General features: G+C 39.0%; 3 protein-coding genes and 1 non-coding gene across 7 annotated transcripts; 2 read left to right on the top strand and 2 right to left on the bottom strand.

The window, feature by feature from the left end:
* The first annotated feature begins 637 nt into the window (after nucleotides 1–637).
* Nucleotides 638–2,662, top strand: cfap276 (cilia and flagella associated protein 276). Of its 3 annotated transcripts, none has more exons than XM_030422217.1 (5): nucleotides 638–894; nucleotides 1,805–1,921; nucleotides 1,993–2,147; nucleotides 2,242–2,354; nucleotides 2,549–2,662. In XM_030422217.1, the coding sequence occupies exons 1-4, from the start codon at nucleotides 811–813 to the stop codon at nucleotides 2,339–2,341; spliced, it is 456 nt and encodes a 151-aa protein (XP_030278077.1). In that variant the 5' UTR covers nucleotides 638–810; the 3' UTR covers nucleotides 2,342–2,354; nucleotides 2,549–2,662. The 3 variants fall into 3 exon arrangements, with proteins under 3 accessions (XP_030278077.1, XP_030278078.1, XP_030278076.1); XM_030422218.1 differs by having other exon boundaries at nucleotides 2,032–2,147; nucleotides 2,242–2,348; nucleotides 2,549–2,660; XM_030422216.1 differs by having other exon boundaries at nucleotides 2,242–2,348; nucleotides 2,549–2,660.
* Nucleotides 2,663–3,091: 429 nt separating this feature from the next.
* On the bottom strand, nucleotides 3,092–13,507 carry smc5 (structural maintenance of chromosomes 5). Its single transcript, XM_030422215.1, has 24 exons — nucleotides 13,250–13,507; nucleotides 11,953–12,094; nucleotides 11,688–11,740; nucleotides 11,269–11,431; nucleotides 10,854–10,988; nucleotides 10,489–10,629; nucleotides 10,250–10,411; nucleotides 9,926–9,997; nucleotides 9,312–9,567; nucleotides 9,024–9,178; nucleotides 8,501–8,614; nucleotides 8,243–8,337; nucleotides 7,970–8,102; nucleotides 7,567–7,740; nucleotides 7,224–7,393; nucleotides 6,943–7,066; nucleotides 6,429–6,551; nucleotides 6,190–6,315; nucleotides 5,935–6,030; nucleotides 5,489–5,593; nucleotides 5,232–5,351; nucleotides 4,794–4,973; nucleotides 4,472–4,567; nucleotides 3,092–3,625 (listed from the first exon to the last, which is right to left on the bottom strand). Exons 1-24 carry the CDS (start codon nucleotides 13,414–13,416, stop codon nucleotides 3,491–3,493), a joined length of 3,237 nt encoding a protein of 1,078 aa, XP_030278075.1. The 5' UTR covers nucleotides 13,417–13,507; the 3' UTR covers nucleotides 3,092–3,490.
* Nucleotides 13,508–14,989: 1,482 nt separating this feature from the next.
* On the bottom strand, nucleotides 14,990–15,294 carry LOC115585866 (small Cajal body-specific RNA 2). Its single transcript, XR_003984789.1, has one exon.
* Nucleotides 15,295–16,671: 1,377 nt separating this feature from the next.
* Nucleotides 16,672–20,752, top strand: LOC115584636 (protein FAM107B). Of its 2 annotated transcripts, none has more exons than XM_030422187.1 (5): nucleotides 16,672–16,860; nucleotides 18,392–18,419; nucleotides 18,986–19,094; nucleotides 19,181–19,325; nucleotides 20,132–20,752. In XM_030422187.1, exons 1-5 carry the CDS (start codon nucleotides 16,837–16,839, stop codon nucleotides 20,231–20,233), a joined length of 408 nt encoding a protein of 135 aa, XP_030278047.1. In that variant the 5' UTR covers nucleotides 16,672–16,836; the 3' UTR covers nucleotides 20,234–20,752. The 2 variants fall into 2 exon arrangements, with proteins under 2 accessions (XP_030278047.1, XP_030278046.1); XM_030422186.1 differs by having other exon boundaries at nucleotides 18,956–19,094.
* The last annotated feature ends 305 nt before the right edge of the window (nucleotides 20,753–21,057 follow it).

Here is a 21,057-nt window from a genome sequence, read left to right as displayed (position 1 = left end):
ACACATGTATAGAAAATAACGAATTAATATAACGAATTGAATTATAGATGGGTACATACATATGTCATTACATACATCATTAGGCAGAGGTTTTCAAAATTACTCGTAAGTCTATTACATTTATTGTTATTTGTCAACGACAAGCGACCTTGAGAATTCTGTTTGTGAATTAAAATAACTGTGCATTAATGTCATGAAATTGATCGTTTGATAATCATCTAGATTATTATAGTAACGAACAATATATTTACGGTTAAGAGAGTAGACATAGTTGGTAGGCTATAAAAATGGGACTCTAGGACTTTAACTTTCGATATTTCGTAGTCAAAATAAAGGTGAGCGAGGACATGTCAGCATCTGTAAACTGAGGAACAAAGCGGTTAACAGGGCAAATTTTATGTAAAATGATCAGTCATCAAGAAAAAACATTACTGTATTTAGTGGGACTACGTAACAACCGGTAGTTTAAAAAAGTTCAAGACAGTTAATGTCATTTTTGACAATTTTACGTATAGCGGTTAGATATGGGGAAAATAATTCTAAAAATATGTGTCTATAAAAAACTAAAAGTGAATTGTGGGTAGAGGGGAACATGTAAACATATAAATGTATGTCTATGGAGGGAAACATCCGCAAACTATTTTCTTTCGAAAGGTTTAACCGGAAGTATTTGGTTGCTAAGTAACCAGGTTTTCAACTTTCTAGAAGGGTTCGTCTTAAGCTAACTTAGCTCATAGAAGCTGGCAACGGCAAATAGTTGGGACAATATTGTGTTTTTCGTCTGTCGTGCTCCGTGTAGTCATTAGTTAGATGGTAAACATGTCCAGCCGGGACCCTTTCCCCTCTCCGAAGCCTGAAAACGGCTTCACTCTTAGTGGCTTCAGGCCGCAGCAGGTGAGTTTTCTGAGGATAGCCTGCCTAATGATGTACTGTTTGTAAACATAACTAACCTAATGACTAAACTACCATAGTGACAACTTGTAATTCTGAATACACCTACTAGCCTACATTCTATGTGTTTATTGTCAATTGAATACTGGAAATGAGAAGTATTTCACTTACATGGCAATAATAAAGTAATTCCTTATTTCCCCATGCTTAAATATTCCATGACCCTTGGTTAACTGTGATAATTTTATAAAAAACAACAGAAACCAAACCAAAATAATCAAGATCTTAATACTATGTTTTGACTCTGTCCCTTATCAAGTCACTTGATGCTGTGTTATAGTGCTGCTTACTCCCATATACCCAAACAATACTACAGTTAGATTACTATAAACCAGTTGCTGCCCTGTCATCCTGGAGTTTTTGGAGGCCCAGTTGATAATAAAGCTTTTGGAAATTGAATGATAGCATTCAAACAGCCATGTCCTGTACAAGAATTAAACATATCAGATTTTTTGAAGTAAATAACAAATGATAGAGATTAAACATAAAATATAATTTAATCTAACTGTAGAGATACAGACTATGTAATGCAGCACACATGTTACTTCAGGAAAAGCATTACTATTAACTGCTTAAATTCTTACATTAAGCATTATAATTTGGATTTTGTAATATCTACTCACATGCTTGTGTGACATGTTTGAGCACAGTCACTGTTGGCTCATTAAGTGGATACAAAACAAAATGAATGAATCTATTGTTCCGCTACATTTGTAGGTTTTCATTTTCACTTTTGAAAACTGTCACCTGAAATTAATCAGTTCTGGTATTAAAATGTACCATAAATTTTAGCATATTGATAGAATCTTTTTATTAATTTTGAAATCACACTTTCCCCTTTCCCATCATGCAGAGAAAACCATATGACAAACCCACTCACATCGCACAAACTGAGGAACCCTGGAGTCACCTCCATGATATGGCCACTTTGGCCAGCACCCGGCGGAGTGTAATGCATTATGAGCATCAGGTAACCTCCAGGGGGGCATACTTTTGACCTTTACTTAGAAAACCAGAAAAAATATATCAAAGCAATTTCAGTTTTGTCGCTGCCCTGTATTGCTCTTTTTTCAACATCAGGCTCCAAAGGACAGCCTTGATTTCCAACTTAAGTCTGTCTACGATCACCACAAGGACATTTTCTGGACAAAGAACCAGATTTCATACCAGAAGGAGACCGTCTCTGAGGACCAAAGGTGTGTGTGTCTTTGTGGCCTGACAGTACATCTGTGAAATTACAGGACTCTAATTGAAGCACGCTGATTTACCATTTTTCATGTTCATTTACAGGACACAGGAAAAGTTAAGGCAGGAAACGGAGAAGGAACAAGAGAATAACATCAGGATGTGGGTCGATCCACAGAGGCGCTCCATTTACAGCATTAAGTGAAGCACAGGTGAGGGTAGGTTTTTTACATATTATGATCAATCTAATAGTCACAGCAAACCTTACATGACTGACTCAAACCTCTGACTAGTGAATCTACAAACCTGACTCCAACCTAAACCCACTGAGTTTGGGGAGAATGTGGCTTTGTCTAAAGCAGGGTGTATCCCAAATACCAATACAATGCCTTTTCTTACCCTCCCTCCACAGGCATTTTCAGATAAGGGCTACACCTGGAAGAATGATTGCTGCATCCATTCAACACAGAGTTTGCCTTACTACGATCTCTATTAAACACTAATCAACTCTGTTGATCAGATCATGTGCTGCTTGTGTGTTTTGTCTTTTTCCCCCATGTCGCACATACTAAGTGATGCTTAAAGTTGATTCATGGAAGCAAACACTGTTAGAAATTTTCAATTATCACTGAAAATATATATACATTTCTAAGTTTGGTTTTTAATGCCACAGTGCTGCTGTCAATTTCTATGCAGATCCCCAAAATTCAAACACATCCAAGCACCATGACTCATGTCATACATAGGCTCAAATTCCTTTTTTTCTCCTATGCTTTTTCATCTAAATAACTTCATTCTAATAAATCATTTGGCATGCTTAAATGTCTGTTCATGTGCATTGTCCAGAAAATATTATTTTCAACTTGAGACTGCACTGTATACTGAAGCGGTATTCAAGCGAACAGTACCAGTCATCAAATATTGTGGAATATTCTAAATAAATCTAATATACCCATTTACAACACAAACAGGAATATTTTATTCAAATGTATAAACATGTGCATGTTAACTGTAAACAGCTGTACATCATTTTAGGTATCAAAAACATGTTGCTGTATACATAGAAAATTGTGCAACAACAAAATATGCTCAATGCATATTTCCATTTTCCGTAAATCAGTTTTATAAATGTCCTATATGACAGATAGAACTTCAACACACAGCACAGAATACACATGTAGGAGACCCATCATCACAACCAAAGTACAGTCTTCTCTCTCCAAAGTTCATGTTGCATAAATTGTTTACAATGACTGATAACCATCAGTTTTACTTTCGTAGTTGTTGGCTATTACTGAACTCGCTGAACTGGAAACTGACTTGATTCCAGACAGTATGGGTCGGCCTGGTGGATTCACGCCCTGGCTTTTCTTTGGAGGCACCGTCTGATGAACGCCTTCTCATCCCATTGGTTGGGGGGAAGCATGTAAGGGCCGTTATGGACGCAGAGAATGGTCATCTCGTCAGCGTACTGAAGATTTTGCAGCAGCTGAACACAAAAGGTGGCAGAGACGAAAGTTCAGGAAAATGAAGAGCACAGCCTCTCAGGGATCACACAACTCAGCACATATGCAATTTCACACAGTATCTTAAACCTAGATATTTTTTTTCAACACTGAAATATTGTCATCTTGTTGGTTAATTAAGTTTAACTGTTAGCACAAAAAGCCTTTTAATTTATATCTACCAGCTCCTAAAAAAAAAATATGTGGCTGTTCAGCTGCTGAAATGTTCCCCTGTGTTCACCAGCTAATTGCTAACTTTGTATGTCTGTTAAATGGTGTTGAGCAGGTGGTGTAAAGTGGGTTTATAAACTTTTTTGTCGAAAACTGCTGCCGCTATCAAACAATGCTGGTGAGAATGCTGAGCAAAAACAGTAATGCTGCCGATCATAAAACTAAAACATCGAGCTGATGTTAAAATGCTCTGTAGAGCTTGCAGGCATGTCCAAACTACTCCACAAAGGGCCGCTGTGGCTGCAGGTTTTTGTTCCAACCAGTCAAGAGCACACAGTTTGACCAATCAACTTTCTGAAGACTGAGATCAGTTGATTAAATTAGTCAGGTCTGGTGTGCTGCTGCTTGGTTGAAAAGAAAACCTGCAACCACACCGGCCCTTTGAGAAATAGTTTGGACATCCCTGAGTGGAACAACAGCCTTGGGGAATCATTCTCTGTTTCATTACTAACAGCAACACTTTTCACATACAAGAAGCCATGTCATTCAACATTAACATAAAAAGAATTGATTATAACCTACACAGAATACACAGTACATGCACAAAAATTTCAATGAGATCATTCCCTTATTACTCATTAGAGGGTACAAAGACTTACTTTGGGTGTTATGAAGAAGTACTGCGATGTTGTCTCCTTGCAGGCCGTGCGGACTACTATGTCAAACACTCTTCTCTCATTTACAGGATCCATTCCCTACACAGAAGAGACAAACTGTCAGTCACAACCACATCAGAAAGCAACTGACAACATCCTCCTCCAGAGGTGTTTGTAGGGTTGCAAATGAGTGAAAAAAGGGAATCAGTATATCGGATTCTTCATAAAATGTTAAAAACCTTCAAAAACAGGAGGAGTATATAAACTCCCGGTCCCATCAAACCTGTCTGTGTTAATTTTTTGTGTGTGTGCATGCGTGCGCTACCTGGTTGATCTCGTCCACCACTCTGAAGGGGCAGCGGTTGAGCTCCTGCAGGGCCATGAGGTAGAGCATTGTGGAGACACTGCGCTCTCCTCCGCTCTGATGGTAGGGCGTCAGCTCGTGGAGCTGAGTGCTGCTGTGAAACTTCACCCGGATTCTGATCCCATACTTGTCATACTCCTCCTGCATTGAAAGGCACACGTAATTCAATGTGAGGGGAATGTAAATTCATACTGCGCACACCAAAAGAAAGACCATTACATCTATTAGAGTTTGATAGGATCACATGAAACTGACTGTGAAATACCAGTTACAAATAACAACAACATCTTTGTGAATAAGACATTAAAAGCAAACCTCAAAAAGCTTTCATAAGTTAAAGAAAAGAACCACCTGAGTCGCCCTATGACCCAAAGATGTTTACTGTGTGTCAGCATTTACCTCGTTCTCTGAGTGCAGATCAACTTCTCCTGCACACTGCATGGTACGGAAGAAGTCACTGAACTTGCTGTTAATCTGCTCCACCAGCTGCTTCAGCGGGTTCAGCCAACGCTCCTTAGCCTGTCAGATGTACACAAAAATCACAATACTCACATTTGTACACCAATTGGTCATGTTGAGGTATAATAAATCACAGACTGAGCCACATTTCTATACACAACAATCCCAAAGTTTCACTGCAGTGACAGACTGTCTACCTCTGATATGTTCTGTCTGTAGGCGTTCAGGGCGTTGGTTTTATCTTCCAGTTCTTTCTCCAGATGTTTGATCTCCTGCTCTCTCCTGTTGTACTCCTCAACAACCTGCAAAACAAAGAGAATTCACGTGACAAACATTTACACTCTGAGGGAACATGCAACAGTGTATTTTCAGACTCAGTCTAAGGAAAAAACAATAATAATAATACAAATTAAAACCAACAATAAACTATCTGCTAATAATAAATCAATAACTAACAGTATAAAAGCTTTGATGGTCTCATCTTGGTTAACAGAAATATTTTTCGAAAGGTGTTTATGCTATAGAAGGTGCGGTAAAATATATATAATTTCAGCAGATGTTCTGCACTCTGAAAATTAAGTTATGACGATGTCAAGACAAAAATCTACGGAGTAAAAACAAGCTCATTCTCTTGTGCTCTTACATTTTCACTGAGGCCAGTGAAGCACTCTGCTCTTGACCGCTCCTCATTCAGCATGGCATCAATCTCGTCCAGCGTGTCAGGCAGTTTGCTGAAAGCCTGCATTAACAAAGAATAAGAACTGTGAATATCTCATAAACTACTATTAATATTTTACTTCACAGCAGAGACTGGACCACATGACAAGGACAGTATCCCATACAAAGTGATAGAAGGGGGAAGAGCCTCGTTTCATTCAGTGACATAATAAACACTAACATTGCGCAGGTCTTCAGGCAATGACTCATCAGATTGCATCCTGCAGATCGTCTTCGCTCTCTTCAAAAGGCCCTTGCATTGTTCATGCAGCTGCACCTTCCTCTGTTCCAGACGGGTGCATTTTTGCTGCAAGGACACATGGACAGTAAGCATACAGTGGTGACACAGAACAACACTGGAGATAATATCCTGGACTCTACAGCAGGGCAGATGTATGTAAAGGTGTGCGAAACACCTACATCAGTGGTTCTGAGTTCAGAGGCGCCTTCTTTACAATCATTCTCCAGTTTGGTCTTCTCTGCTGTCAACCCCACCGTCTCCAAAGCCAGGTACACTTTCTCCATAGTCAGCTTGGCCCTCAGCTACAAACAGTGGACAGTCAAACAAATTCGAGAGTCAGATGTTGAAAGACAGGAAATGGGCAAAGAGAGGTTAATAAAGTTTGCACTTTCACAGCAGGGTATGAACAAGTAAAAATGTAAGATCATAATATCAGAACTGGTCTCTCTCATAGTTTAATTAATCAAATTTGACATAATGACTGTTGGAAGGAAGAGTTCCAGTGCAATAAAGACAAAATTGGATGAAACTACACAAATTAAGAGAGGGACAATTCAAAAAAGCCAAAGCAAACACGAGTTTATTGGACAATATCAAAAAATCTAAATATCAACCTTAACACATCAACATCACAGCTATCAAATGCAAAGCAGTCATATACAGGTCATTAGTTTGAAGTTCATTTATCCGTACCTTCATTTGAGCCATGAACGCTGCGACGATGGTCACCTTCTGAGAATTGACAGCTGTAATCTTCATTTTAGTGTCCTCTTCAATCTTCTGCAGGTCAATAGCATTCTGCTCCATCTGCCTCAGACTGAATACATGGATACAAGGAGTAAGATCAATGTGAATACATTTGCATCCATGGCAACAAAATAACGCATCACAACTTAAGTCACATATGTCAACTTATTAGAAGTGACAAAGAAAAGTGTACCTGCGGGACCTTTTGACTCTTATGAAAGACTTACCTGTCCTGTTTGGTGCTGATTTTCTGCTCCAGTTGTCTCTTTTTGCCCTTTTGTTCAGAAAGCTTCTTCTTCTGTGCCAACAGCTCATTGTCACGGCGATCCAAGGCGACAATTTCCTTCTGCAGGGCCTCCATCCGTTCATCAATGTCTCGTAACTTTGACTCACATTCCTGGTCACAGAGTAGGTTAACAGTTAAACTTTCACCTTAGTTACACAAATTAAATTATAAAATATTGTGATGTCTCAAGGTCATGTATATTTACAGAGTACCAGATACTATATCTATGAAATGTTGGAGTAATGGCAAATGGTGGGGCTGTACTTTCAAATGTGTTCGGCTACCTTCATCTGCTGCTCCAGTTGCCGTTTCTCTTCGGCATCCACAGTAATAGTGAGGTACTGGGAAGGGTGCACTGCAGAGTTACTGGTGCTGATCTTATTGGAGTAAAAAGACCTCTTCAATGTGTACCTCTCATCTGTTGTGTACAACACTTTGATGTAGGGCTCTTCGATCACCTGTGAGAGAGAAAATGGAAATGAAGACCGAGGTCAACATGGACACCTCTTTAAAAACACAACACAACAATAGTCAGACACTAAGAACTCACTAACATATCCAGACCTAAACAGATTTGCTTGATATTCAACCTATTTCACCAAAGATGTTTAATTAATTGTTATTTAATTTCCTAAATCTCCGTTGTTGTGTTCCAAGAACCTAAATCATCTGGAAAGAGGAACATACCGTTCTGATCATGGCTTTAGTTTGTTCGTTGCCCACGGGGACATCATGCACCTTGTACTGCTGACAGAGGTAACTCATCACCTCGTCTGGAGCGTCAAACATCTCACGTAGGTAGGTAAAGAAACCAAAACGTCTACAGAATAATACCAAAAATGGATAAAACACAATGTAATGGCCACTGAAAAATACCCAATTACATAACCACAACAGACGTACACAAACGGATACAGTTTATGTTGATTTACGTCTCAAGCAAAATGTAATTTCTGTCACCTTATTGACTCAATATTTCTGGATGGCGCCCTCTTAGAACATGACTCCTCAGGAGCAGATATGGAATTCACCTTCAAGTTCAACTTGTCACGGACCTGAAGGATGAAATAACATTTCTCACTGAAGAAGGTAAACACTAGAAGTCCCAAATTAAGTTTGTTTTTGTTTGACATTAAGCTTAAATGTAATTTGCACTCTGAAGGATTTAAACACTCCACCCAGAGTCAACAAGATAATGATAATCTGCAGCCCCCTGACCTCAGTCATGAACCTCTCCATGTCGTCTTTTTTCTGGAAGACGAACGCCCGCAGATCATGGAATGAGATGTGGTTCTCTACATATTTGGCAAAGCGATGATCTTTCACATTGATCTGAGGAAGGAGGAAAAGAATAGTATGCACGCTATGCAACTGATAGGAACAGCATCACAAGCAGCTGACTGCTGTCGAACCAAAAACGCTTCAGTTTCCCAAATCAATTCCTGGACAATCTTCAAAGCTTTATGTGGGATATCACTAAGAGAAGAAATCCCCAACACCAAAAGTATAAGGTCAAGAAGAGCAAGAAGAGCAACTGTCAGCATTGATACCCACTGTGGTTATACTTTATTTGAACCACCCTCCCTTTTATGGACATCTTTAAGTTTGATTAATATATATACACTTTTATCTACATTATACTGTCTTCTAACCCATTTATTAAATGTTAATATCTGGTTATTAATGCTAAATGATGTTGGGTTTAAGTAATGTGTCCCTCACATGTTTTACTGAGACTCACCACCAGCATCATGGGCTCGTGGACATTTCCACCAAAGAGATCTCGGTTCTTCCTGAGCCACTGGAGGGCAGCATGTGTGTCCCTGTGACGTCCTCGCAGCTTCTCCTCTTTGGCGTTCATCATGTTGTTCATGTCATTGAGCTTTTTCTCCAACCCTAGCAATTTAAATGTAAGAAAAAAACACAACTTCATGAGCCACACTCTGTGTTCTCTGACTCTGAACAGTATACTAAATAATTCGATCAGAGGATTTCAGAGGACTCTGTATAGTTTGTGGCAAACTCTCACTTTTGGACTCAGCAAAGATGTTGTCCCTCTCCCTGCGTAGGTCGGACTTCTCTCCTTCCAGTTTGGCTCTCGTCTCCTGGATGCGCCTCAGCTCCATGTTAACAGTATTGATCTGTGGTGTCACATCTGGTTGGTCACTGACTTTGGCAAGCTCTGCCTTCAGGTCCTCAATTGTCCGTCTGGTGTTGCTGATTCGCTTCTGGTGGTCTTCCTCTTCCATCTGCTTCAGTCTCAGCGTTTGTTTAATATCTTCAATCTGCAGAGAAGAGCCGGGGGAGTTATCATTCATTATGAACAAGACTGCGCTTCAGTAGCATTGTATCATGAATATATAATAATACTAAATCTCGACCTTAATGTTGCTTTTTCGTTTTTGCTAATAAATATGAAGCAACTATTCAATAATATATATTACAGAAAAAAAATTATTAATGCAGGACTTCTCTCCTTGTTCGATTCTTTTTGAAAATAGTGAAAATCTAGAGGATTGGCTACCAGATGTTGTCGTGTCAAACAGAGGTGTTGTTATAGCAGAGGAAAACAAAATATTATGGGCTTTAAAGGTTATACGGCTTCCTCACATTTCTGAGTATGAACAAAAGGTGCAGTCTCACCTCTTTGTGTTTTCGATCCAACTGATCCTGTTTCTGTTTGCACTTCAAAGAGGCTTCTTTAATGGCAGCAGTCTGAAAAGAAGCTCATCGTTATTATCATTTAAGTATCACAGAAATTAGATTCAAGTATGCTCATAGAAAACATGCTCAAAATGGCCAAATTTGAAAGACTTTCAAAAGCTTTATAAAGTAAATAGAATTACTCCTGGTTCTAAATTTTCTACACATCCCCAAAAAGCAACAAATCATTGCCTATATTCCCCAATTTAGACACAGCTGTCATACTGTAGACCCAACAAATAGTAACAACAGTTGCTTTTCCACCTTTGCCTTTATTTGTGCCTCAGTAGGCTTCAGCTGGTTTTCAATCTGCTGGATCTTCCTCAGCATCGGTGTCTGAGCCTGCTTCAGTGAAGAGAGCTGCCTTTTCGCCTCATCTCGCTCTTTCTTCACCTCCTCAAGGTCCTTGCGAGTGGTCTCGTATTCCTAGAGCCGAAGGGAAAGAGTCAGAGCTAACACAGTCAGAATTATGGAATACACAGTGTCACATTGCGACCACTCACCACCCATGGTTTCTTCTTCTCAAGCAACTCAATCACATCCAGATGCCTCTTCTTTTCATAGTAACGGTTCACATCATGTTTGTTCCTCTCATTCCTCAGCTTTGCCTTCTCCAGGAAGCTAGCCTTCTCCTTCACAATGTTCTGAAGCGAAACAAAACACGGACAAAAATGAAAACACCTAGGATGAGGTCTGAAATGCCGCTTTACACTCAAATATTATAAAAATCTAAATAATCAATGGTGCAGCTGTGATTTGATTATTCTTCCTCTCATGCCTAAATGAGATGCTACACATAAGCAAGATTGCACCAGCTGCTGCTCATGATCAGCTGTTTACTATATGTCCATTAAAGCTTTTTCTTCACCTCCAGTTCACGTTCTCTGTTGCGAAAGTTTTTGAGCTCACAGTGGTATTCATACATCTCTGGTGGTCCCACTGACTTTTCAGTTGCCTCCAGCAACTCAATTTTGGACATCTTGGCAAACTCGCCCACTTTCTCCTGTGAGGACAAACCAACCACATCAGTAGGAAATAATTAAATAGTGAGGAAAGTGTTCAAGGTAACACCTTAAAAATGTTTTATAACAACCAAGTTTTAACTGAAGATTAGCATGACTGAAATGCAATTTATATTAAAACATGATTTCCATGTTTGCAGTATGCAAATATCCTACAATTTGACAGATGTAATTACAACAGCTTGATCCCCATTGAACATTTCAGTAGCTATTACACTATTTCTCTGAACCTGTGCAGCCTTATATTGCAAGGACACAAACCTGAGGCAGAAACTGGCAGAGGTTGCTGACTTGGATACGCAGAGCCTTGACCTCCTCTTCCACTGTTTTCTGGTTGCAGTGTCTTCCATTCAGCATCCACAGAGACTGATTATTCTCCACATGTATCTCTCTGTTAATCACTAAATTACCACCAGTCTTGTACCTGGAATGATTACAAAGAGTTTTGGTTCTACCATCAGATACATCTAGAAAACAATCACATAGACTTTGTAAAAAATTAAATCATCCATATTTGCATACTACATCTAAGCCTTGTTAATAAACTACAGGTAAGGAACTTCTTTAAAACAAAACGGATCACAAAAATGCAAAATTATCAGTCAGCTCATCTGTATCTGCCATGAGAGGCAGGTAATCGTAGCAGCTGAAAAAAATCCATATCATGCATCACTACTTACAGAACAATCTCAATACATCCTTTATGGCACCCACGTTTGACATAGAGCCCAACCTAAAGAAAAAATAAACACAACCTTTTAATCATCTACATATTTAACAGTATGTTGATTATTTACTTCATGATGTTTCTACTAGAATTAACTACTAGAATCTAATAGCTTTATATCACACATTTAAGTTTACTTGCTGGTCTTTTGAAAATGAATAAAGGCGTGAAAAAGTTCAGACTATATCTACCAGTGATCATGTTGTTCTGCTGTTTACCTTGTCGCCTCTGCCAAGGATAGCGGTCTTGCCAGCCAGACCCAGACAGATGGCACACACAATGCTGGACTTGCCAGTTCCATTGGCTCCAACAATCATGTTCAGATTAGGTCCAGGGTACACCACAGAGTAATCATAAGTCCTGTCAGAGTACAAGGTTGATGTTTTACAGCAGAGGTGAGCCAACTTATCTAACTGGCCGCCACTAACACCGAAGAAAAAATAATGTAAAAATGAAGCTTCTGAGAGCAGGAAGGACATTTTAAACAACAAGCAAAGAGGAAACTTAAGGAGTGTGGTTATTTTATAGGCTAAAATTAGGTTAAATTGCGGGGATGCTGAAATTATCCTACTTTCATGAACACTTCAAATAGTTGTTTTTCAACCTTCTCAAGACCATGCTACCTAGAGCTCAAACATATACAATCCTGTGATAATAATAATGATAATAATCAGAATAATAGTAATACATTTCATTTGTAATGCACTTTACATTTAGACAAATCTCAAAGTGCTACAGGAAAAGCAACAGCAAAAGATGATAATGACAAGGCCTGTTTACGTCCTGTCTAGGCACTGCTGGCACAAAGCAAGTCCAACACAAACAATCCTTAAAACTTTAGGGCCCTGTTCATCGGCCTCTACTAGTTGGGACTTTTTGGAGGCTGTAGTTAGCGTAGCTGCTAAAGTGTCTTACACTATACTAAAAGGGATGCCTAACATTTAGTAAAGTCTAGATGTGTAGTAACTAAAACCACCTAAACCTAAACTTTCAACAAAAACAATATTTTAAGATTTATGAAGGGCAAATTGTTGCATGACTATTGTACCAGAGTGCAATATATTAAATATAAACCGGCAACCTGGTCAAATGTAAAGTATTATAGAAGTGGCCATCATGAGGACTTGACTTGGACACTTCCCTCAAAGTATTCAAGGGCGATTTGGGCTCTTACTCAACACCTGTCCAAAATTTGTTTCATAAAAAGTGCTTGATTGGAACAATGAATATCTGATTTGGACTTGCTTTTATGACTTAAAGTTGTGTATACATAACGACGGCAGGTGGGGGGCCACTGACTGGTTTCTAGCAGTTTTACTCAGTGGGTACACGAATTGGTCATAATAATAGAGGTCAACGCATCCTTATACAACGCCATGTAGTTTGAATATGTTAGCATATCTGCGAGCTAACATCATGCTAGCTAGGATCATGTCTATCGTACTCGGCAGTTTAGTTTCGGTTCACAGCCGTTGTTCGGTGTTGTTGACTGACAGTTGTGGAGCAGTAACTTACAGGAAGTTTTTCATGGTGATGCTAATTATGGAGCCCTCCACGAAACGACCCTCTCCGCCAGGTCCATCGGCTTGACTACCTGCTAGCATGTTTGCGATGCTGTTAGTCGAAGTTTGGGAGCTGCTGGTAGCATGACTAACTCGTCGTTTCTTGCCGGGCGCAGCCATAGTTGATGGAAACAGCAGCCTGCCGCAGGCAATTGCAGGTACGTTCTCTCACCCTCGCGCGCTTCGCCGCGTCCTTACTGAAAGCTGGTTGGATAAAAAGGGTCACGTGTATATACAAAGACCGACTTCATCGTCATCCAGCGTTTATTATCGCGAGATTTTAGATAAAACCTCTCTCAATGACCTGCAGCAAGCAACATGGTAGTTCTTCGATATGGGCACCTCTACAACATTAAACAATAAAGACGCATCTGTGCTTCTCTCCAATTCAACACTTAACTATTTAAATACTGAGAAGGAGATGAATATTGTTGTGTTGTTATAAGAATAAGGAAGCTTTCTTTTAGAAATCCATACAAGAGATCTCATTTTGATAAAAGTTAGAGAGACAAGGATTTAGGATATTCGTCTGTTAAGTAAACTAGTTGCTAATTGTTTATTTTGTGCAGGCCTACAAAAGTAGGTCTTGATGGACTGCAAGTATCTTAGAAGTAAACATTAATAAATGTTTCTAAATGAATAAAAAGAAATCAACTAATTCAAACAACCTCTTAAAAGTCCCTGGTTATATTACTAGTCCTAGTGAGGCAGGTTATGTGTGTACATACAGTATGTTGGGCAAAGCATGTTGGGTTTTCAGTTTATCAGGCACAACTCACATCAGTCTATACATGGTGTTCTATTTATTGGAGGAAAAACAGGTAGAGTGGGATTACCAAGGTTCCATGTGTGGGAATGTCTGCTGCCTGGTAAATATGTTTTGTTACATTTAAAGAGAGGTAGGAAGGAGTTTTTCCAAGTCTGATGTTGGAAATGCCTCCAGTTCTTTCTATATGCAAAACTGCACTTTAAGGTTTAGCTGAAGCTAATGAGGCCTCAGTAGTCTAGTCATCCAAGTCACATAGGGATCTTGTTCAGCTTTGTTTAGTGCATGCAAATGACCTCTTTGTTTCCATTGTGCTTTCTTCTTGGGCCACAGCAAAAATATAGTAATACAAAAAATGGAGAATTTGAAATGCACAACCCATTTGTTTTACTTCGGACTGCAGAAGCATCTTCGTTATGGCTGAACTTGAAGCACTTTTGCACACAAAAAAATCCAGCTGTTGCCCTCCATCTCTGAGGCCTAAATACAAACGTATTTTCGCTCTGAAACCATCGAAAGGAGGTATAATTACAGCACCCATGCAATAACACTTAGTGGTATGCGTTGTTTTAAGATCTGTTCAGACTAGCCAACATGTGAACCTAACCTTTGAAATGGGACCACAGAGTAGCAACTTTTGGGACTTAACCGTTTACCTGTACCGTAGGCCAGATTAAGGATGACCAATGTATTGTTCTTTTTAAACTCTAAAAACACAGTCGTAGTCGACAGTATTTCAACTATGAAACCTCTTAATAAGCGTAAACTCTGTTACTTGGACAGCGTTTAGACAACTCTAGCGAAATAGAAACATTAAGACGACATGTGGTGTCTCGTGAGCAGGAGGCGAGCCTCCCTAAACGGTCGCAAAGTTTAAAATGCTCCAAGTATCCGTGTCCAGGCCCTCTGCTTGCTTTTCGGTTGTGGTTAGATCAGAATCGCCTCTATACTCATTGTCCATTGTGAGGCTTGAGACGAACCCAAACCCACCAAGAACTAGTATATCTGATCAATTCATCACCTCTGACCACAACTTAAAGCGTGGAGGCCCTGAAGGTTGAAATCATCCGCACATCGCCATGGAGGCTCGCGAGCGGTTTTCCTATCATCTCCGGTGAGAGCAGAGCCGAACTCAGACCAGATCAAATAAGATCAGTGTGTAGGTTTTTAAAGAGTATCTCACTCACTCACACACTCAAACACACAGACACAACACTTTCACTCACTCAAGCACTCTCCAAACACTCACAGACACGTTCAAAACTCACACAAAACATTCAAACTATGAAGAACACGGTGCTTCCGGGTTGTTTATATAGCGAGGAGCCGCATGGAATCATGGGACATTGGAAGCAGAGATTAGTTGTATAGCGACCTCATGTGGCCATTGACGGAATAGACCTTAGCTTTTTTCTGTTTTACGTGATATTCGTTGAATAAAATTAAGACTTTTGATAAAAAAATCTATATGAACACAGGGGAAATTTAACAAATTGTTATTAAAGACTGATCATACAATAATAAATATATATGCATATATATTTTAAAAATGATAACACAGAAATACATGATTTTGTTAGTAGGCCTTTATAATTAAATATAACTGAAGGAATCATGCATATGTGTAGGTGAAGTGCAAGAAAAAAAAACATCATAAAACAATATTGAAATTAAATTATATTTGTAACTTTTCCTCCACAGTTCATGCCAAAGAAGGATTTCACATAGTGTTTATAATGAAAGAAAACATCCAAAGAAATGTCTGTTTCCCTAGAACTGATTCAAGAAGAAAAGAACAGATTCAAAATTCACTGCAGTGATGAATACATTTTAAAAATACATAAATAAATATACATTTATTATCATCTATTTTATCAATGTCGAACTTTTAACAAGTCATGTTTTTGAGTAAAAGGCAAATAGCTAAACCACACACGTTAATTTTAAAATGACTGTGGAAGTCTGAAGTTTTCAATACACAGTTTTTAACATGTTTATATCGTTAAAGGCCTGATCAGTGAAAGTAGCTGGAAATTTACCTCAGCTGGACACAATTTGTCTTGCTGCATACTGTATTGATGAATTAATAATTATACAAATAAAGATGCAAAGAAATACATACATAAAGCTTTTTTCTACATTATTTTAAGCTGTAGTGATACAAACACACAGCTCAGAAACCACATACAGAAAAGCGAGGAAGGCAAAGTCAGGGTGACCTGTGAGAAACACAGTTTGAAAAACTGTGCACAGTTTAATCTACTTCCATTTCTGTGGAAACGACTGCTAAATGAGATCAACTGTAGAGGAGCAGAACACCATATCCTGCAACTATTTTTCATACTTGATCTGTATGAATCCAAGCAATAAGAACCAATGAACACTGAGTAAAAGAGTGTTGGTTTGCCTGAAAGCCATTGTCGTTTTTGTGGTTAGTTATTGCAGTAGTAGAGGAGTCGACTGGTACTAGTGCCGTGCTAGGTTGGTTTTAAGCTGCATTTGCGTCGGCGGTAATTAACTAATCTAGCCTCCTGTGCCCTGTGGGGGTTGTGAGGTAATCTTGAATGGCCTAATAAGATTTCAGTGTCTACTACCACTATTGACTGCTGCTAGGTGGCACTGCATAGAGTCTGAGGAGCCATCATCAGAAGCAATATGTTGAACCTGGAAGCAGCAAAGAAAGAGACCGTAGACAGATTATGTGAGGAGTTGTGATTTATTTTCAACAATGGACTAAAACAGGAAGACAGTTTCTGGACAGAAACCATCTGGTCATGGAGGGGTCAACTGCAAGAAAAGTGAGTTATTTTCTTAAATGTTTACTCCTGTCTGGTGAGTGAGAGGTCAACGTCTGGTCTGGCGGCCATCTGTCAGAGGGTTAGCTGACTTGAGTCAGGCTGTCAGTAGCCTCCATGAGTTTACAGTCAGGTTTATTTAGTTTATTTTGAATTGTATCCATCCAATAAGCTTTACATCCCTCTTCATACTTTGTAGATTATTGACAACAATGACACACTGTTGTTGCAGGTCAGGAGGATGAAGATTATTGAATCAGATGCTAAGCACCGTTATGAAACTGCTTTAGTTAGTGAGCAGTGTGTGTGGTCACAACAATGGTTGTTTTATTTTCAATTTATACTCATGAGTCTTTTTATTATCACAGAAATGCTCCATTAATTCTCAAATTATTCAGCAGTTACTGAAGTGCAGAGACAAGATCCATGTCAAATTACTGGAGTAGTGCAATACAAAAGCATTGTAGTAGGCAAATGTGTAGTGCAGATATGAACATATGTCTCATCGCCATCATTGAAAAACTAATAATTGTTTAAATTTGATTTCATATCAAAATATTCATAATTAATGTTCATTTTATCAACAAATCAATGAATTATTCAACTAATCTTTGCAGCTCTAGTTCTCAGTAGTGGAAGTGAACTTCATTTTAACTTATTTTTCTGCATTTGAATTTCTATTCCAAAACCACATAGTAGACATTTACGTACAATTTTTAAGTATTTTACTTGAGTACATCCATTTTCTATTTGTGATGATATACTGAAGTTTTGTAAGGAGAAGCAGGAGGTCAGAAGTGGTGATTTTGCAAGAATTCATCGAAGCCCTGCAGGCTGTGACTGTAACAATCACCAGTCAGGCTATCTCTCAGTTCAGCCTCTCTGCAGGCGCCCGGGGAGGGACAGGATTTGGAGGCTTATGTTAGTGACAGGAACAGTAAAAGGCACGCTCCCAAATACACTTCTGAGCTCTAGTCATCTCAGGAGGGCAGCACAGGGATCTTATGTTCAGCTGTAGGGCAGTTCAGATACAAAATACGCTGCTATGGGCTGGCTTGACTTTGTCTGACAGCATCTGCCATCTGTTACATGCTCAATTCTATCATTCCCTCCTGGCTATCTGGTTTCACTGGGAGTGGCAGAGGTATCTGTTGCATTGTGTTAAAGTGGGATGTCATGCTGATGTCAAGTTTTCGTCCTGTGTTGTTTGTGTTATGAGCAGATATTTACATAATGTTTTCCCAAAGACACTCACTGTCTACATCAACAGGCTGGTGGACGTAACGTCCCCTTCGTGCTCCAAGTAAACAAAAGCTCACCTGCTTAAGCAGCCCAGCAGGCACCGTCCCCTTCAGCTCCTACACAGTCTAATTATACCCTGCTTCAGGTGGAGATCAAAATAAGGAAGCTGTTTTGATAAACCAGATTTTGCACATCAGTGTTAACAGGTTTGTCTCTGCTTATAATCTGTTTGTCAAACTACTAACAGGGTGTCTCTTTTCTTCTTTCTTCTTTCAAATGTTTCAAACGACAGAAAACAGGATATGGACATCACAAAAAAGGTATTTAATGCACAAATGCTAAACAAACATCAGAAATATTTAGAAAAACACACATGAAACTGTAGATTAGAATATCTGATTGATCGTAAAGAATCACTAAAGTGTTACTAATGCAATATTACTTTATCTTATTGATCAATTGAATAAGTCAATCAGTCAATCAATGATCTTTTAATCAAATATTTGATTGCTTAATCTATTTGATCTGTCAAATAGGCCAATCAATCTATTTGAACAATTATTTGATTGATCTTGATGGACTGGTTCCATGACATCTCAATAAAAGCCAATGAAATCCATTTTTAAAAATTGTTGTTTTTCATATTTTTTCAAATTCTGATTCAAATCTTCTTAAAATTCACATTAATAAAATTATCGAATTATCTTGTGGCTGATATCGAACCTTAACAACATATAAAACAGAGACTTTAGACCAGTTTCTTTTCCATTAATCTGTTAAAAGATTTGATCAGACTTTGAATTGATCAGATCTGAGGAATTAGAGATGGTGATATGAGTTGTTTCATGATCATCAGATCCCCCGACCCTGTCCCGTCAATCCACAGCAGACTTCAATGGCGACGAGATCACTCAGCCCAGGAGACTGAACGGTTCCTCGGTGGAGACGCCGAGTTACCAGAACCTGCACCGGGAGCTGCTGCTCAGCCATAAACGGTACAGCAGGTCACACACTGACATTTGAATCAGACTAGGGCAGAGTGGACTGTGTGTTGTGAGTGTGGCTGTGACTGACCACACAGGGGCCTGCTGCTGGAGGAGAAGCCGGAGCTGACGCGAGTGTTGGAGCAGCGCAGACTGGATCTGCACAAGGAGGAGGAGATGGCACGACGGGGGCCTTCAGATCTGGAGACGGAGCTCCGCAAGAGGCAGCAGAAGCTGGAAGAGGTCAGAGACATGTAAAGTAACAAAGTAATTGTCATCTTAGAGATATTTCACAAAGTTAATGTTAAACAAAAGAAATTAAAAACACACACAGGCGTTGTTGTTAGTATTACCACAAGTTCATGTGGATGAAAGGATTTCAAGGGTCAATATCATTATTTCTTTATTTCTTTAATCTGATTAATGTGCTGATTATTTTCATGAGAAATCGTCAATCGTTTGGATTATAAAATGCCAGTTAAAAAAGATCATAACAATTTCCCAGAGCCCACAGTGATGACTGCAAATTATTTCCTCCAACCAACAGTCCAAAACCCAACGACTCCTCATTTACCTTCATAAATGACAAAGAAAAGCAGAATAATCAATGAATCAACTAATCATTGCTGCTCTAGTGGTCAGTGGGGAAAGATTACTAAGTACAATTAGGCGAGTACTGTACTTAAGGCAATCTTTTGTTACTTTATTTGAGTACCATTTTTTTCTACACAATAATTCTACTTGATTACTTTCCAGATGGAAATATGCTAAATATTTCATCACATTTATTAAACAGATATAGACACTGGTTAATTTTCAATTTTGGATGCTTTATACAATACATATGAAGGAGCTTAATAATATTTGTGGAGATTAAAAACCAGTCTATGTTAAAATCAAGTATTATCCAGAATTGTATTTGAATTCAAGCCCATTTCTAACCATAAACCATAACTGTTAAAAAGTTTTCCAAACTTTCCAGACTTTGTACAGAAACCTGATAGTATAATTTTATATATGCACACTGACTTGTCCATTTGTTTTTTCAGTATGAGCAGGAGGAGATCCGACAGCGAGAGAACCAGCAGAAGATCCCAGAGTTTGTCCGTGTGAAGGACAACCTGAGGCGAACACAGGTGTCTGAGCAGTGAGGCCCCGAGGCTCCCATCAGCCCCTGCAGCATCTCACCATAGTGGCCCTATCTTTATGTTAACCGTCTGCTGAGCTACATATAAACAAATATCACAGAATCAGGAAACACATAATTCACTTAGAAATGTCGTCATAAACTTTGTCACAGTTCTGGTTCTGATGAGGGAGACAAAGTGCTTAATTTGTATTAATAATAACTGAGAGGGTGGACATTTTTTATGTTTTTTATTGTCATTATTCTATTATTTTCTTCTTTTTTTTCATAATTACTCCTCATGCGTCTTCCTCAATTAAAGGAGACTGTGTTTAATCGTTGGAAGGGCCACATTGTCTGAATCTCTACTTTCTATAAGATCATAATGCGATTCTTAACTGAGATATTTCTCAACAGAACTGTTTTGTATTTATAGAAATAGTCCCTGTGCTACACATTTGTTTGTTTGTTAATCTGTCTCTGTCATGACTTTTGATTTTTAGTGAGTCCGTGTGCTGTGGAAATAAAGGCTTTATGGTTTGCAGAGAAGAGTGGAGATTGATTTGCATGCAGCTCTGCTCCCCGAGGACTCTCGTGGTTCTTTCACATGGATATGGGGGACTTTGTTTAATTAGCTGATCTTTTCATTCCATCACGGGACGAGAGGAGAAAGCACAGGCCATCTGGAGGAGGCTTTTCAGGATGTAAAGGCTAGGAATACCCAAGGGCCTGGTTAAAGCACTGGAGACATTTGGGAGAGTCGGGGAAGCCACCGGCTGTAGGCAAACAAAAGTAGCCTGTTTGTTATTTCAGAAGTATATTTAGGTCATTTCAGCATCACATCTTATA

The sequence above is a fragment of the Sparus aurata genome, chromosome 7 (assembly GCF_900880675.1).
Source record: "Sparus aurata chromosome 7, fSpaAur1.1, whole genome shotgun sequence".
NCBI classification, from domain to species: domain Eukaryota; kingdom Metazoa; phylum Chordata; class Actinopteri; order Spariformes; family Sparidae; genus Sparus; species Sparus aurata.
This window is presented reverse-complemented; position numbering and strand designations above follow the sequence as displayed.